The 18,425-nt window shown below is 35.2% G+C and overlaps 1 protein-coding gene across 4 annotated transcripts; it reads left to right on the top strand.

The window, feature by feature from the left end:
• The first annotated feature begins 9,713 nt into the window (after positions 1 to 9,713).
• Positions 9,714 to 16,620, top strand: LOC112277962 (beta-galactosidase 8). 4 transcript variants are annotated; one of them, XM_090248006.1, is made up of 20 exons: positions 9,714 to 9,872; positions 10,542 to 10,842; positions 11,059 to 11,172; positions 11,309 to 11,504; positions 11,653 to 11,741; positions 11,991 to 12,071; positions 12,245 to 12,339; positions 12,475 to 12,545; positions 12,843 to 12,933; positions 13,092 to 13,209; positions 13,411 to 13,506; positions 13,656 to 13,704; positions 13,997 to 14,187; positions 14,377 to 14,451; positions 14,607 to 14,744; positions 14,960 to 15,010; positions 15,211 to 15,397; positions 15,721 to 15,857; positions 16,070 to 16,135; positions 16,257 to 16,620. In XM_090248006.1, the coding sequence occupies exons 2-20, from the start codon at positions 10,708 to 10,710 to the stop codon at positions 16,347 to 16,349; spliced, it is 2,073 nt and encodes a 690-aa protein (XP_090104132.1). In that variant the 5' UTR covers positions 9,714 to 9,872; positions 10,542 to 10,707; the 3' UTR covers positions 16,350 to 16,620. The 4 variants fall into 4 exon arrangements, with proteins under 4 accessions (XP_090104132.1, XP_024366648.1, XP_090104131.1 ...); XM_024510880.3 differs by having other exon boundaries at positions 9,773 to 10,134; XM_090248005.1 differs by having other exon boundaries at positions 9,778 to 10,231.
• Positions 16,621 to 18,425: the final 1,805 nt, after the last annotated feature.

The raw sequence follows: 18,425 nt of genomic DNA, 5'->3' as shown, positions 1-18,425 counted from the left end.
AGTTGATCCTTCTTTTGTTGCGTGTATAAATGCTTTTGCACCTATAAGTGCGGGTTTTACTATACTAGACTCATGGTTTTTTACTTGATTAATAGAACTGTTACTAATGCTCTGAGGAAAATCAAGTTTACGAGAAATCCAATCTATTCGAGGATTATACTTTTCTAACCATGATAAGCCTAAAATAACTGGATTAGAGGGAGATCTAATTATATTAAAAATTACGCAACTACTATGACCATTTATTACTACATCTACAGGAAGTGTTTCGTGAGTTACATCTCCAGAAGACAACGGACGACCATCTATGACTTCTACGTGTACAGGTTTAGTTTTTTGTATTAATGATATTCTATGACATCTAGCAAATTCTTCATCTAAAAAACAAGATGAGGCTCCTGAATCTACCAAGGCAGAGGCTTTGTAATTATTAGGTCCTAAACGCACATCTATTATAAAACAAGGAGATGGTTCTGAGGAGAGGATAGGACCTTCATTAGAAGTTGTACAAGATTCCAGCCGCATGGTCCCTATTGTAGCTGGACGTACTCGTTTTCCGACATACTGTCTTCTTTGACAACCGTACTCCTCATTTTGTAGTTGCGTCGCTTCTTTGGACAATGTTGAGCAGTGTGCTTAGGTTCTCCACAATATAAGCACAATCCTTCTTGTCGACGACGAGACTTTTCTTGCTCAGTAAGAGGTTTGAAACGTACCGCATCAATTTGCATATCCTCTACTTCTGAAGGTATGTGTTGAGGAGACGTCGGTGTTGCCATTGAATTGTAGTAACGTTGAGGCCCACTTGTGCGACTCTCGGATCGAAATTCAAAAAGTCGATTGTCGCACTTCACAGCAAAGTCAATTGCTTGACTCAATGTTTGAGGATCAGGTAAATTAAGCATCAATTTCTTTACCTCATATTGTAATCCGTAGAGAAATTGACTCACAAGTGCGGCATCATCCCACTTGATATCAGTTGCAAGTTGTCGAAATTGCGAAGCATATAATGTTACTGATCGATTGCCTTGTCGCAAAATACGGATCTTGTTGGTTGCAACACGAATTGCATCATGTTCTCCAAACATGGATCGAAACTCCGCCAAAAAAGCCTCCAGATTATCCAATATTGGATCTCGTCGTTCAAGAAAAGATGAAAACCATGACAATGCTGAACCTGAAAGAAGTGTACCAATGAATCTAACTTGTGACCCTGGAGTTGGATAGCTCTGGGGTTGAAGTTCAATCACTAGTTGGACCTGATTGATGAATCCTCGAAACTTGGATCTGGTACCATCAAACTTCTCGGGCAAGGCAACTCTCGGTTCTCTAACACTCGAAGGGTGTTCCATTCTGGGAGAAGGGACATGGTTTGGTGCAGATGTTGAAGCAGCCCCAATCATCTCTATATCTTCACTTCCTACCATTCTTGTTGCTCCTTGTGGTGGTAAATTGAGTTGATGCATCGCAAGCATTAACTCCCTCAATTGTTCTTGCATCTGTGCCATTGCACTCTTCATTTCAACAAGCTCTGCCATAATAGCACTTAGAAAAGAGAAGATGTCTAATAACGCTCAAAATAGAAGAGAGGAATTGATAACAAAGAAAATACTAAGAACAATATCAGTTTAAAAGAGGATAATCCGCAACTTCTAATGCGCTTATGTCTTATCAAGAAAAAGGGGTAATCCACTCTTAATCAAGAAAAGACAAAGCTCTGATATTGTAAGTGTACTCTTGTCAATCTGTCAAGGACAAGAACTCGATGAAAGCTAAAGAGTAAGTGAGACTTTTCTCAAAAAGAAATAGGACAAAATAGAAATATGTATATTAAGAAAGAAACTGGAATGGCTATTGCCAAAATACAAGAAAACTAGAGACCCTTGAAACTAGACTAGAAGCAAGAAAGGAGTTGACAAGAGTGAAGAGGGCTTCACTCTTGCCTCTATATATACTATCTAACTAGAAGCCACGTGGCGATGTTCTATAAGACCTCCAATATATGTTGACTTTCTAGGCCACATGCCTTTGCTTGCAAGGCAAGTTTTCTATGGATGGACCACGTAGTTAGCTTGTTCTTTAAGCTTCCAACATGTGTGGCACATGGCTAACTTGTTGACCAAGTTTCTAACCTAAAAGTCAACTATAGACTCCTATAAAGTCAAAGCAGCGTCTATGAAGCTTCTAAAAAGCTTCTCTAGAAGATATTACACAATTAACCTACTTTTATCTACTTTTACATACTTTTATCTATTCATATAGGTAATTATATGTATGTCCGTGACAATAAGTCCTTTAGTGGTATTTTCCCTAGATAGTTAGAGGTATTGTCGCATGTTGAAGAGCCATTGACATACATCTTCTTACCTTGAAGTCCTAGAGTATGTACTAAGCTTACTCAATTTCAACCTAGTAGATGTCGACTTCTTTATCTTAAAGGCTTTTATTTGTTGTTGCAAAATAGCTATCTGACTTAAGAAGTGCTGTATTTGAGCCTCCATCTGGTATTGCTCTACCATATCTCCTATGTTGTAATTTTCCACTAGACTCTACTATTATAATGCCTTCTCATCTTTCGATTGAATTTTTAAGAGTAACTCATGGTATCTTCAACATAGTAGCTAGTGTGACCACAACAATTAATGTCTAAGTAGATAATGACTATTGACATACTACCAAAGAATATTCTAATATTTGCTCTGATACCAATGAAACAAAACTAGTCTATCCCGAGAGTCTAAAATCTTTCTAATCCACAGCAACATAAAACCTCATTACAAAGTAGGACTAAATGGACTAGAAAAAAATTGAAATAAAGTAAACAGAATAGGACACAAAGACAAAAAGTGAGTAAATAGAAATAAAACAAAACAAAATTAGATATGAAGATGCAAAATCAAATTTTACTAAGACAAAAGGTTCAAAGCCATACTTGATTAGATGCCTCAAAAGGCCTTGGCCAATCCTATTTATATTTTATCCTACTGCCCTAGACTTTCTAGAATGTTCTTAATTAATAGATTCTACTTAAATAAATGTCTTAAGCTCTTTCTAGAATGTTCCATGGTAGATTCTACATAGTCTACTAATTTATCCCTAATTCTAGAAACTTCCATAACTTCTCAAAGATGGTTCCATCTATCTATCCCTATTTGTCAACAATACATATATCTTATTTATATCTTGTTATACTTCATCTCTATTATATTGTCTTGATAGTTGTAACAACCTTAAAAATTTCTTTTGTAACTCAACAAATGCTATCATTTAAAATAAATCTGTTAATTGTTAATCTTCTATTATAAATACAAAAAAACCACAAACAAGGATGAAAGATAGAATAAATTCTTTATTGAACTTGTTTTATTTTAAAACAAAGAAATTTTTAATTCTTTATTTTGATTTTAATGGATGTCATTGATATAAAACATCAATCTTTTATATTGCATTTACAAGAGTTTTAGATGGCTCTTATATACATTCACAAATATCATATTTAGACCAATATATAAGATGTTTTGTTCTATTTCAATGCTACCTTAAATTTAAGTCTTCTTCTACTTCTACTTCTTGATTGTTATTCATTTCTATAAAAAGAGGTGGCAAATATCTTCTTATCAATATATCTTCTATCTTGTATTGTTTAAAAAGAAAGATATAAAAAATTAAATAAATCTTCATAAATTCTAATAGGTGTATTAATATGCAATTAAATTGGTTTATTCACAAATAAAAAATGGTTCAATTTTATTATAATCTAGCTTGTTACAAAGACATATAGTCTTAATATTACAACATAGTAACTATACCTTATTACTAACATAGAATTGAGGTTTTTTTGTGATAAACATGTCCATTAATCTTTTGTTGTTTTTAGGTTTTTTTTAATTGTGCCTTCATTATTGTAAGTAGATTTAACAATCAGTTTTTTAAATCTATTATTTTAGAATTATAAAATTTTAAAAAATAAATAGTATCAAATTATAAATAATAACCACAATTAGCATAAAAAGATAATTAATATGTAAAAAAATATATTATATTACTATAGAAAAAAAATTCTAATGACAAAAGAATTATCAAATCATCTCATTAATAGTTGATGTTATATTGTAAATAATATTCTAATACTTAAGTTATCTAATTTTTTTTCTATTAGCTAGAAGATAGAAGATCAAAGATAGTTTTATGTCAATTTTTAATATTTTGAGAAGTATTCTTTAAAACTTAGATACAAATTGAATCCTTCTATTTTATATAATATCTATTGGCATTCTATGATAGAAATAGATGTTGTCAAAAAAACATCTAGGTGTTTCTTTACTTGTGAAAGTATTTGTACATAATAAAATATGTATTACTTTAATAAAAAAATCTACTATCACAAATATAGAATCATAAGAATTTAAGATTAGAAGATCAATAATAAAACCTATAGAAACAAAAATCATGGTTTTTTTTAGCATAAATAATGGTTAAAGAAGTCCATAAGGTCAATGATAAGGAATTTTTTATTTTAAATATATATTGCACAATTATAAAAATTCTTCAACTATCCTACACATTTAAAACTACCAAAAATTCTTTGAAATTAATTTTAATATCTTATTACATCAAAAATACTTTACAATTAAAAAATCTTAACAAGCTTGAAGAATATGTAAACATACTTCATCTTTTGAAACATATAGGTATTTTTTAAATAAAAAATATTATATTTGAATTCAAATTTAAAAGTAACATGAGCTTTAAAAGAATTATATTTAATATCATACATAAGAAGATTTAAAGATATATTTGAATAAATTTAATTATAAAAATTTGAATTTATAATTAATATTAATTTTATTAAATAAATATGAAATTTTTCTAATTTCAAAAGAAGTTTTTATTGTTGATTGTAAATTACAAATCTTTCTTTTCGTATAAGATAAGAGTATTTCCACTAGACATTCAACAAATCTTTTTTTTTTTGGCTAATAAGTAATATTAAATAAAATCTTAGCAACAAGAAGGTCCAATGAACTTTACAAAAATTCAAAACAAATGTTAACAAAAAATACTCAAGATATTTTTTATCTATATAAATAATTACTAGACTTAAAATATTGTCATATTTTGTAAAATTTGTTTGAAATTGCACAAGGCACTTAACTATGGAAGGTAAAATGGAAATTGCAACTACAAGATCCTAAAAATTCTAACAAAATCTTAAATAAAATCCAGTTAAATTTTTAAAATTCTATTAAAATTTTGATTAAATTTATTTTTTTAAAAAAAATTACAAAAAAATCATAATAAAATCATAAATTAATCTTTAAAAATATGTAAAATAAAAAATCTAAAAAATAATAAAATAGAAATCTTAAATGAATCTCAATAAAATTTTAATATAATCTTAAATAAATCCTAATAAGATCCTAAATTAACCTTAATATAATCTTAAATAAATCCTATTAAATCTTATTCAAATCCTACTCAAATTCTAATCAAATCCTAATCAAATCTTCAATCTTAAATCCTAAATCCTAAATCCTAATCAAATTTCAAATCCTAAATCATAAATCAAATATTAAGCAAATCCTAAATCAAATCTTATTCAAATTCTAATCAAATTCTAAACCAAATTTTAATCAAATCTTAATCAAATCTTAAATCTTAAATAAAATCATAATCAAATTTTAATTCCTAAATCGAACCTAAATAAAATTTTAATTAAGTTTTAAATCTTAAACAAACTCGTAACTAATTCAATAACAAATTAAAACATCAAAAATCAATAATCAATTTAATAATCCAAAATCCAAAATCCAAAATCACCTCTAAAACAATATTGATTCTGCAAAGTCTTTACAAAGTCATTACAAACTCAAATCACTTGAAATTAATACTCAAAGAATCTATCACAAGTCTACTTTCAAATCTTTTTTTTTCAATCAATTAGAGAATCTTAGAATTGCCGTAGGTGTGTGATTTTGTGCTTCATGGTCTGATATCAATTCAAGTTCATAATCAATCCACTTTGGATATTAATTTTTAGTTTCTTAAGATAATTTTTGGTAAAAAGTATTCTCAAATCTTTTCTAAATATGTCTATATTAATTATTTTTCTATATATTTTAATTTTTCTCATTTATGGCCCTTCAAAGTAGATAGAAGTCTATGTTATTAAAATGTAATATGAGCACTTATTAATTTTTATTACCTCTTTATTTATTATCTATATTTACAAGATAATTTGATATAATATTTTCATTTAAGCTCTTCTATAATATAATCTTCTTTTTAATCTTTCATCTAATAGTTGTGTAACAAAAGACATCCCTCCTCTTCTTCCCTCCACCTAAAATTTAAAAAGTTAATTGTTACACTTTACAACAAAATCAATTGTTTGACTCAACATTTAAGGATCAAGTAAGTTGGCATCAATTTCTTTACTTCATATTGCAATCTATATAGAAATTAATTGTTAAATATAACATTATCCTACTTGATATTAATTACAAATTATTATAATTATTAAGCATATAATTACATAGAACAATTGTCTTGACTCAAAATACAAATCTTATTGATTGCAATACACACTGCATCATGTTTTTTTTTTTATAAATAAAATATAATTTTGTTAAAAAAACCTCTAAATTACTTAATATTGAAAGATATTTTTCAAAAAAAGATAAAAACTATGATAAAGAAAACTTTAAAAAAATGTTCCAATAATCTTAACTTGTGATTTGAAAATTACATGACTTTAAGGTTGAAGTTCAATAAGTAGTTATACTTGATTGATAAATCCTTAATGCTTTGATCTTGAATCATCAAATTTTTAGAGCAATACAATATTTGGTTCTCTAATATTTGTGGTGGTGCTTGGAAGATATTATTCTATAAGAAAAAAAGTAATATGACTTGCTATAGATATTGAGGTAATTCCAACTATTTTCAAATCTTTACTTTTCACCAATCTTATTGGTCTTTATGGTGGTGAATTGACTTGATGCATTGCAAGTATTAACTCCCTCATTTAATCTTATACATATGCTATTACATCTTTTGTTTCAAAAAGATTTGTTATAATAATACAATAAAAGAAGAAGATGGCTAATATTTACTTGATACAAGTAATAGATAAGGATCAAGAATGAAGGAAAATCTATAATCAATATTAGTTTAGAAGTGGATAATCCACAACTTCTAATATACTTGTATCTTATAAAAAAATAAAATAAATAATCTACTTTTAATAAAGAAAGACAAAAATTTGATATTATAAGCATATTCTTATTAATTTATTTTTTATAAAAAATAAATCAAATAAGTATGTTATACAATATACAATAAATCAAAATTTATAAAATTATATATACATATTTTTATTTTTTAAACTATATATTTAAGCAATGCAAATTTTAAAATGTTTTTCAAAGATGTATGTGCAACACTCAATTTTCACATTAATAGATGCAATATATGGGTTAAAATATAAATTTTATAAGGTGTGACTTGCAAATGCTTATATGAGAGAATTTTAATTGGGAAAAACAAAACAGAAAACACAATTTTAAATGCATAAAATGGTTCTAGACAAAGAAAATCTTCTTTTTCTTGTATAGGTTTATAAGTTAATTCAGTATATGTTCTATCAACATGTTTAATCTGTGACCTATAAATAATTTTTTAAAAATAAAAACAATATATATATATATATATATATATATATATGGTTAAAAAGCCATTTCAGTAATTTTGTTTGTACTATAGAGCAAAAATATCATAATTCTTTTTTCTAATAACACAGCACTTCTAAAAGCATAATTAATTGTGTTTACACTACTAATTTGAAGTATTATTTTTGTGCAACAACAAACACCATACAACCCACAAGAAAGACAAACCAAAATTTGTTCTTTATTATTAAACTTGTTAATAATTATTTCGTAGTTATTGATGCAATCCTAAAGTTTATTAAATGTAGTTTAAAAAATAATCAAAATAATTTATCATTAAAAACTATCCATCTAATATATTATGAGTAAATATAATTTTGTTGTCGTTGGAAAAATGCTTCAAAAACAAGTTCAACCAAGTATCTTTGCAAATCAAAACACATCTTCATCTAATCCAATGCAAGCTAACAGATCAATATCACTTAAAAAAGGACAAAAGGAGAAAATCTGTAGCAATAGAATTTCTGTAGAGAATGAAAGTACTAAGCCAAACTCCAGTGCAACTTTCTGTAGGGACACAAAAATATCTTCACTGACATCCTATTAGAGAACTCGCCTTCTGAAAGTCTCAAATACTCGCGTTAGCACCAACGTTGAACTACTCAAAATCCAACACAAACCCCAAAATTTCCGTTACCACAGAAGGATCACTTTGTGTTTGGAAAACAACGAGGAGAACATAATAGACGAACTTCAATGCAAAAACTCTTGGTTGCGTGGGATGTCACGATGTTGGGTTCCTCAACCTCGTAGGCGGAGATTGAAGTTCCACTCTCAACGACGGAATAGCACTCAAAAAAACACCAATGGTTGGAGTTTTAGGGTTTTCTTTTTTGTTGCATTAGCGATAATCCCGAATTATGGGTGGGTTAATGCAGATGGGCGGTGTGGGTGGAATGGCAACCAGGCCGAGCATCCAGCTCGGGAAGCGAACGGCACCTGGGCGATGCTTGGGTAGGAGAATAACGAAGATCGAGGCACATTCACCCACCATGCTGTAAAAACATTTCCATCTGGCTCGCATACCGAGCTTCAGTGAACAGATTCCACCGCTGCAACTGGTATTTAGTAACAAGTATTTTCGTGCATGCGATGCATTTGTTGTCCATTTTATAATGCGCCATGCATGGCAGAATGTTATGAGGTTTCGCAAAAAACAAGGAGTATATCATGCAACTTGTAAACCCCCTGCCCCCTCCCCCATGCTTTATGAATTTTCTACTTCATCGTCGTCTCCGAGACCCAATGTCTTCACCCATTCAGTCCGCTGTTGAAAACTTGTTACCGTCGCCAAAGATAGATGACAATTGTTGGAACTCTTGTCGGAGATGTGTGCTCGATGTGCCCCTGATAAAACGAAGATAAAACCAAATAGCACAAGATACTCTCGTTGATTTCTTTTATTTTGTTTGTTTTCTTATTCTGCAATATTGTTTTCCTCCTCAGTTTTCAGTAACAGAATCATGTGGCCGAGTAGCAGGAGGTAACTTATGTCAAGAATTACGACGGGGGTTGAATGTTCCAAGTCACAAGGGCCGTCGTTAGCCATGAAAAATGGAGCCAATCTCTGACATAGATGAGAATAGATAGTTGGAGTGGAAGACGACACAGGGGCCAGAATTGGAAGGAGCGAGAGGGAGTGTAGAAGAATTGCGACACCGATGAAACAGCGATAGAGAATGGGTTTGAAGGAAGGAAGGAAGGAAGGGCTATGGTGGACGGAAGAAGATGACGAGGGAGGGAGGGAGGGAGGGAGGAAAGAGAGACGAGAGACCCTAGGATCATTCTCCACCCTTCGAGTGTCCTCGTCGTCTGTTGCCATGGGGAGCAGCGCCAGGGCCCTCTTGAGAAAGGCGACGAAGAAGAAGCAGCAGAAGAACTGATGGCCCTCCATTTCTCCACCACGCTGCTTGCCTGTCCGCCATGCCACTTGGAATTATTATTCCACTGACCCCACCGGGACAACTCCGGTTTCCTCTCCCAACCTCCCACTCGCACATCACACGACTTCCAGCACGGAACAAATCACACTCATTCACACTTGAATTGCCTGCTGCTGCTGCTGCTGCTGCGTCCCCTCTGCAAGTGCAGCCATCCTTCTCTTTCAGTCAGTGAACTACTCAGCACTGATTTCGTGCGACGGTATCCCACACAATTTGTCACTGCCAGCACTGCGCTGGCTTTTGCTCATCGATTGCTTCTTTTTGAAGCGGTGTGTGTGTGTGTGAGAGAGAGAGAGAGAGAGAGAGAGAGAGAGAGATCAAGAGAGGAAGATACTCAATCTGAAGAGCTGGAGGTGGGTTTAAGCTGAACATAGGATTGTAGTTTTAGCTTCGGAGTGAAGGTAGGATACATGGGAGCTGATCAGGATCTGCTCATGGATCTATACCTCGGGAGTTTTCAGGTACTTTGTGAAGCTAGTTGGAGGAGGAGGAAGAGGAGGAGAGGTGGGAAGGGGAGGAGAAGGGATGGATTCTTCTGCATGTTTTGGATCCTTCTTGGTTAGTTGTAATCGTGGGTTCTTGTGTGTGGTTTTCATGCGGTGGGCTCGTGGTTGTAGGCCAACGTTGTGTTGTGAGCAATGTGTGATTTTAACGTGAATGTATTGCTGGGGCTGTTCTTGTTCTTTCCTTCGCGTAGATCGGTTGAGCTTACTCTGTTTTGAGAGAGGTGTATCGTTTTACGAGCTTGATGATGAGGTGCTGGTTTCTTCGAGTTGTGGAATTGTGCTCCACGAGTGCTCGAGTTTTTGTGGCCCACAGCAAGAATGACGTTTCTAAGTAATGCATGAACTTCTTGTTGAACATGTAGGCGAGAAGATGAGCTAACGGTGGATGGTGTATGCTCATCTGTGCGCAATTTCGAAGCGGATTGAATGTTTTCCTTCGAAACGGGAGGAAGAAGTAGTCCTTGTTATGTAGATTAAGCTTTCTGTGGAAGGTCGGCGGTGGTTGGGTATCCAATTTCGGAGTTTGTGATGCGACGAATTCCAGAGCAATACTTCAATTTCTGCTGTAGTTTAAGATCCGTCATGGCTATGTTTTTGGAAAGGATGGAATTCAAGGTGGTTTTGCTGGCGATGCTTCTGCCCTGCCTCTGGACTTCCGTCATGGTTAGCTTTTACTCCCTTCACCTACGATTTCGATTTTCGAACCTCTAAAAAATCTGGAAATGATCAGAGGATGTTTTCATGCAATTAAGGATTATCTAAGATTGATTTGTGAACTATTATTTGGTTTTTTCAAGTTTCCCGAGTGCCTCAATAGATTTACTTTCAGCATGCATTGAAATGTGGAACAACGTCGTTTTCCTTGAAATTATTTTGTAGGCTGGATCTACCTCAAACCACAGCTTCGTCATTGAAAACGATTTGTTTTTGAAAGATGGGATTCCGTTCCGAATTCTTGGTGGCGAGTTGCACTACTTCCGTGTGCACCCACAGGCAAGTTCCTAACGGCCCTCGTTGTGGTTGGATGGGGCAACTCATGGTATCAATTTTGATGAGTCAAAATATAATCTTCTTCTGAGGTTAAACTCATGTTTCTTAATGTCCGCGGTTTTTGTGTTTTGGTCGATAGCTCTGGGAGGATAGACTACTTCGAGTAAAATCATTGGGCTTGAACACAATACAAACCTACGTCCCTTGGAATCTTCATGAACCGCGACCTGGTCACCTCAACTTTAACGGCTCCGCAGACCTATTGTCATTTTTGAAGCTGGCCCATCGCTTGGATTTGTTGGTTATGCTTCGCATCGGACCTTACATGTGCGGAGGTATGGGAGTCCGTGTGAGTACGCATGATCCAGAGTTCGGGTTTTTAATTCGCTTCTGTATGTTCAAGGTCTATCGAGTCTTCAGTATTCAGTGATTTCCTCTTATGGTATGAATGAAGTTCTCATTGAGATCAATATTGGATTGCAGAGTGGGACCTGGGAGGCCTTCCTGCCTGGCTACTCGAGTTGAAACCTTCAGTGAGACTGCGATCATCCGATGCACAGTATCTCGCCCGAGTGAGTAGTTTACTTTTATTCTGGTCCTCTCCCCCTTGCGCACAGTGTGACTGACGATCTCATCAAGTATTGAATATGAATTGTTAAAATACATATAAGCCTATGAAGCATAAAATGTCAGAGCAGATAGGCATCAAACCTCGGTGGCCCGATTCGCAGTTACAAATTGTGTGCCTGATGGACAATAGCTCCTTTTCTTTGATTTCTCACTACAGTATTGAAAGCTTGGAACCTTTGGTGGGTGGGCAGGTGGATAATTGGTGGAAGGAACTTCTTCCAATGGTAGCGCCGGAACTATTCTTAGCAGGCGGCCCAGTGATTATGGTGCAGGTGACTCTACATACTCTTCCCTCAGTATGTCTTTGCTGATTACCGCGTCATATTTGCACCGTTGTTCTAGCGGTTCTTTAATATTTATTTTGAGACAATCAATGCCGTAATAGTCAGCGGTCAACTTGTGAATTTAATTGTGTTTTAATTGTGTTCACTTCTTTGAATATCAGATCGAAAATGAATACGGAACATATGGGAGTGACAAGTTGTACCTTAAATTCCTCCAAAGTCAAGCTAGACTGCATCTTGGTGACGATATAATCATGTGAGAATAATGTGTTCCGCTTGGTCCCTTAATCTTAGTACAAGGACTGGCCTTGTATATAATTTACGAATTACTGCAGGCGTTTTCTTCAACTTGTAGATGTCGTGGACTTCAACATTGGTCTATTCCGTACAGATATACAACTGATGGTGCAGTCGAAGAGAATATACGCGATGGCTCTCTACCAGAAGCTGGTGTGTTGGCAGGTAATTTGGATTATGTAAACAACTCCACCTGACTCTTAGGAGAGTATCTTGACCGTGGACCATTCCGGTTATTCTTTAGGGGATTTTCCACATGCCTATTCTTAATGTAATGGATTTTCAAATTCGTGATCGACTCGCACTTTCTTATTTCCGTAATTTGCTTGGTTCCATTCTCAGCCTCTTGTCGTGGTTAAAAGCGTGAAGGCCATATACATGCTTTCAATTGTTCAGTTACTGAATGGGATAATATGGAATCAAGGATCTCATGAAGTTTTTGTTCTCTGTCATGATCACCAGCCATAAATTTTCAAACAGGCTCCGATCCGGCTTCTGCATTTGCTCTTCAAAAACGTCACAATCCCCCTGGAATGTCACCACCACTTGCTACGTAAGCGCCACATTGGTTTTATTTTAATTTTTGCTAAAAATGTTATTGTTGCGTACGAAAGAGCCTCTATTTCTGTGAAGTTTCTCGTCAAGTTCATGAGCAAGATGATGTTGATATCTTGCGTGAATTATGAGCCGTGCTGCATTTTTATTTCTCAGGGAGTTCTATACGGGCTGGCTGAGCCATTGGGGAGAGAAACTGGCCAAAACCGATGCAAAGTCTACTGCAGAAGCCCTGGATAATATATTAAGGCTCAATGCTTCTGTTGTACTTTATGTGAGTTAAAAAACCGTATGTCATATTTTTACTCCCATAGCATGCAAGAGAACTTCTCGGGAAATGTTTTTACGGTATGTGATAAAACGTTGATCGTATTTGGATGGTTAAGCTTTTATGACTTCAAGTATCACATGAAAAATGGCCATCATAGACTCTCCACTCAGCATGAAATATTCTGCTTGTTTGCCTTGGTTGCAGATGGTCCACGGAGGAACGAATTTTGGGTTCTTTAGTGGGGCCAACACAGGGACAGGACCTTCTGATTTCCAACCAGATATTACATCCTATGATTATGTAAGCACTTATGTGACTACCTGTTGGCACTGTAAAAGTGTGATGCTCACATTAAGTGGCAAAGGGTTAGATTAATTTTCAATTTTAGACACATGCCACTCAAATATTTTTCATAGTTAAATCTATTAATCTTCGTTTACTGTCTTCAGGATGCTCCGATTGGGGAGGCTGGAGATGTTGGCGGTGTCAAATATCAAGGTAGGGATCTTATCTTGCAGTTTGTGGTATTTGTTCCAACATGATCAAATGTAATGAATTCTTGGTTTTAATTTTGTAATCGTGTAGCTCAAACATGATGTCCTGACTTTTTTCATGTATGGTAGTCGTCGAAACCAGTGGCGAAAGCAGAAAGCACAAGCTCGACGATTTCTTTTTCTTTTTCTTATCACAAATCTATTTTTGATTTTATTTGTCTATTCATCATTTCGGTTATTCCCCGCTTGTGCACATTCTTTACTCCACCTTACTTGGACTTTAAATTGAGGTGCAGAAATAAGGAACGTGCTTAGCAAGTACGCTGCTGGAAGACTGCCTGACCCCCCTCCCCTTCCTCAACGAACCGCGTATGGAGAAGTGACGATGAAAGCAATGGGCTCGCTTTTTGATGTTTTGAAGGTTGTCAGTACTCCTCCTGGCGGTATGAAGTTGGAGTGGCCCATGCCAATGGAACAACTCAGACAAGTAATTGTTATCTATCTTGAGCTACTATTTCTGTTTGCATCAACCGTGAAGAAAGTTCATAGAGTTCGAAGTTCAACAAATGCATTTGCATCAGAGGGAAATTATGTTGATAGATCTTGTATTGTCTCGTGCTGAAATTGATAACTTCTGTATCAATCACTCAACCTCTACTTCTTGAACGTCCAACAGGGCTCTGGGTTTATTTTGTACCGTTCATATCTTCCTGCCTACGCACGACCAGGAAGTAGGCTTTCTGTAGTGGAGGTATGATTTATTCATTTAGTATTATGTTTATTCATCGCATGGAAAATTTTCTCCCACGCTCAAGTGATTTAATTGAAGCATATGGATTTAGAGTACTAGACATGATATTAAGTTGTGTAAAATTTATAATTCGTTGGGGCGGTTGTTGGGAGCAGGTGTATGATAGAGCACAAGTATTCGTTGGAAGTGCCACTAACAACCGGATTTTCTTGGGCACATTGGAACGGTGGTCCAGAAATACATTAACTTTGCCAGCTTCAGCTTCTGTATCGGGTTTACAGCTTGACATTCTGGTGCGTCCACAGATCACCCAAGGGATTGTGACCTAAGAGTTTCTATGTACGATGTGTAATGCTTGTGAGTGAGTTTTTTGCAGTAGCTGAAGTAGAGGATTTTACGCTGGTGGAAACCGGTATGATATATTTTTAAGTGGTCGGCTTCTGAGATAACAAAATTAGCGTAGTGGTTCTCTTCCAGAATGTAATGATATTTTTGTATGATCCGACAGGTTGAGAACATGGGGCGTGTAAATTATGGACTCTTCATCGGTGAAAACAAAGTACTACCTCTGCTTTCTTCTTTTCAAGTTTGTCATTAAAGAGAAGTCCATAGATTGTCGTATCGTAACCTGGCTATGTCGGTTTAAAGACATCCAATACTGGCTCTACGTGGGTGCAGTAAAGTTTATCTTGAAAAGGATTTTCAAACTTCAAAGAAAATTGGTCGTGATTAAAAATTTTTGATGTTTGGTAACAACAGGGAATCACCGAGGCTGTATTGCTAGATGATTATCCGATACTTGGCTGGAGTGTACACACAATCGGACTTGACAGTGTCGGAGGCCTTAAGCCATCTGCTTTTCAGAAGACTATCCCTCCACATTTCGAACTGGATGAGATAATCACAACCAAAATAAAGCGAACTCCGCAACTCGTACGTCCGTTTGGTAAGCACTCCTGACTGCATTCCTAGCTGGATGCCGAGGACCTAGCATCACAATCAGATTAATTGAATATTTTATTGCCCATATTTGAAACTTTTTTGTAAAATTATGATTAAGGAACCTTCAGCTTTGAAACTTTCACGACTTTTTCCATCAGCAGCATAACTCGACCATTCTCTCAGCTGAATCAAATTAAGGCAGAGATCTGTCAGACCTTTGTCCTTACTTCGTTCGGTTTAATCAACTTAATCAATGTTGCAGATTATGAAACGGTAATTATAAAGCATTGCGAGTGAATAAATCAACCTATTGTTGGCTGTTGGCAGTGGATCTTGTAAATGGCCCTGTTTTCTATGAGGGAACTCTCAACGTCACGCAGCCCAGTGATACATTCATGTCTTTAAGAGGCTGGAACAAAGGGGTCGCATTCATAAATGGATTCAACCTGGGGAGATTTTGGCCGGTACTTTTTATATATGTGTGAATTTCTAAAATTATCATTAAAATTCATTATTTCTTAGATTCATCTACAATTGTCTTTGTTTTATTCAATTGAGTTTCTATTAAAAATGGGTTGTTCGCATTATTTTCTACGAATTACGAAAAGTTTCTTCAAGGGTTCAGAACCATTTGTAGTTCTAGAATTCATTTAATCCTTGTTCTCCTCAACTGCAGAGTATGGGCCCGCAGTGTACACTATACATTCCCGGCCCGCTACTTCAACCAGGGCAAAATAAACTGGTACGGAATATTTCAGCATAACTAAATTTAATCACAGCAATTCTGTTGAATGACCTTGACATATGAATAACATGCATTAACTAACAGCTCCATTTATCGTGATTGTTTGTGTATGTAACAGATACTTTTAGAACTAGAGAGCTCAAGCCCGGTGCAGACCATCGACTTCACTCATACAGCTGACTTCACTTGCGGGATACAGATGAGAGCATAAAATTTTGTAGCTAATCACACACTTTTCCAAAGATACGAAACTTTAATCACATAAAGGGGCCTCTATGTGTACTCCCCAGACCCTGTACAGTAAAAGCACCAAGCTACAGCTTGCCTCTGCGGTTTCTTCAGCTCACAATGAGGCGGTTCAGTTAGGATCAAATACAGATAGAAATCTATGAGGAGCTGATTTTGTTCAAAGCTTACTTAGTGCTCATATGTTGTTTCAGCTACAATATATAAGAGCAAGGAAAATTCCATTTTCGAAGCAATTGTGGTCAAGAGTTTTCCGCTGGCTGGCTAATCTCAACCTAGTTTCTCCTAGTTCACAACACTGATAAGCTAGCAAGTTGAGGGTGTTGCAATCCTCGGATTCTCCAAGGAACACTTTCATCGTTACGGAACAAGTGGTTGGGCGACGCTCTGACATGATCCACTAACTCATTGGTTCATGCTGTTTTTCTTCGACGACCAAAACGTCACTTCCCATGGTTCTGTAAACTTGCTCCGCAAACTGTTGCACAAATTCCAGACAGGTGTGGAAGAGTCTGATGCCTCAGACTTAGTCCACTTGAGATCGAGCTGGGGAGAAGTGCCATGCGTTGGAGCTTTGCTGTTCGCAGGCTCATAGCTGTAGGCTACTCACCCATCGTCCGGCTCTCTGGAGCTTCGTCTCCAATTGTAACTTAGTACAACTGCCTCCACTGCACTTCTAATCCCCTGGTTTCTGCGTCGTGAAGATCGAGTTGCCAGATGAAATACCAATCACGCTCTCTCTGCCGCGTGATCAGAATTCACCTTGTCCAGCTCAACCCAGACACAGCAACTCCAGGTGAATTCTTCACAGAAGTTACGACCTCAATCTTAAACCCAATTTGATGCTTTGTTTTTCTTCGATCGAGTCTGCCCATGGAGGTGCACGCTGAGGGTGCTGCGAAACTATGCTACGTTCTTTGTCATAGAGAATCCATGTTGCTCGAAGTACGGAGTTCTATTTTCAGCTTTATCATCAACAGCAGCTGGACGAACAACAATCCAACTTGGCTACTTTTCTCATTTATTTGTATATGACTATCTTGAGCCCTGGACTTGTCCGAAGTATTAATATCCTTCAGAGGAAGGTACAGTTTTTTAGGTCATTGATGGTTATATTCATTGCCCCAGTCCAGAAGAATAGGAAGTTTAATCTTTCGACAAAAACAATAAAAATCCCTCACTACTTGCATTCGTACTCACCCCAGACATCAGCTTGTTGGGGTTAAACGCTAGTGAATCTCTTTGGGGTCACATGTTTAAGAACTCATGGGGCTGTGATTATGATACACATTGGGTTGAAGACTGATGAGATAATTGGTGATCAAGCTGCCTTTCAATCTTGTCAACTAATTTCTCATTTAGTGAACTTCTCAAATAGATTCTTAGAATTTATGATATGTCAGATAATAATGATACTCTCTACTACACAATAAAAACTACTTCATATATATATATATATGGGACTTGTTAAAGCCACACCCCAAGTTTGTTGAAGCCACACTCCCTTCCCACTAAATGATTGATTTTGTACAAGTTCTACGTCCCCAATCCCGTTCCCATCCCAACTCCACCCCAACCCCACCCCCTTGTCCTGACCCTGCCACCCCGTCCCAACCCCCCCCCCCTCTCCATCCTTGATCCACACAAAGCATTTTTAATTTTTAAATTTGAATAAGTCATTATTTTTTATTTTTTTCATGCATATTATTTATTTATTTATTCAATGATCAATATTAATTTCATAAGATATATTTCAAAAAATTAAATTGATCAATGAAATAATTATATAATAAAAATTTTAAAATAATTTATTTAAAAAGTTTGCTTATATTGTTTGATTTAGTCTTTAAGAAATAATTTTCTTTATGTATTTGGTTTATATAATGTGTCTTACATTTTTAAAATACTATTCATGTATTAGAATTATAAAATCCAGCTTCTTAGAAATAATAAAATATTTTAAGTAAAAAAAATGTATACAAATATAAAAAATAGAGAATAAATAATAATAATAATAATAATTTTTTGTTAATTTATCATA

The sequence above is a fragment of the Physcomitrium patens genome, chromosome 26, assembly GCF_059467195.1.
Source record: "Physcomitrium patens ecotype Gransden chromosome 26, ASM5946719v1, whole genome shotgun sequence".
In the NCBI taxonomy this organism is placed as follows: domain Eukaryota; kingdom Viridiplantae; phylum Streptophyta; class Bryopsida; order Funariales; family Funariaceae; genus Physcomitrium; species Physcomitrium patens.
The sequence above is the reverse complement of the archived record's forward strand: the minus strand, read 5'-3'. Positions and strand labels throughout refer to the sequence as shown.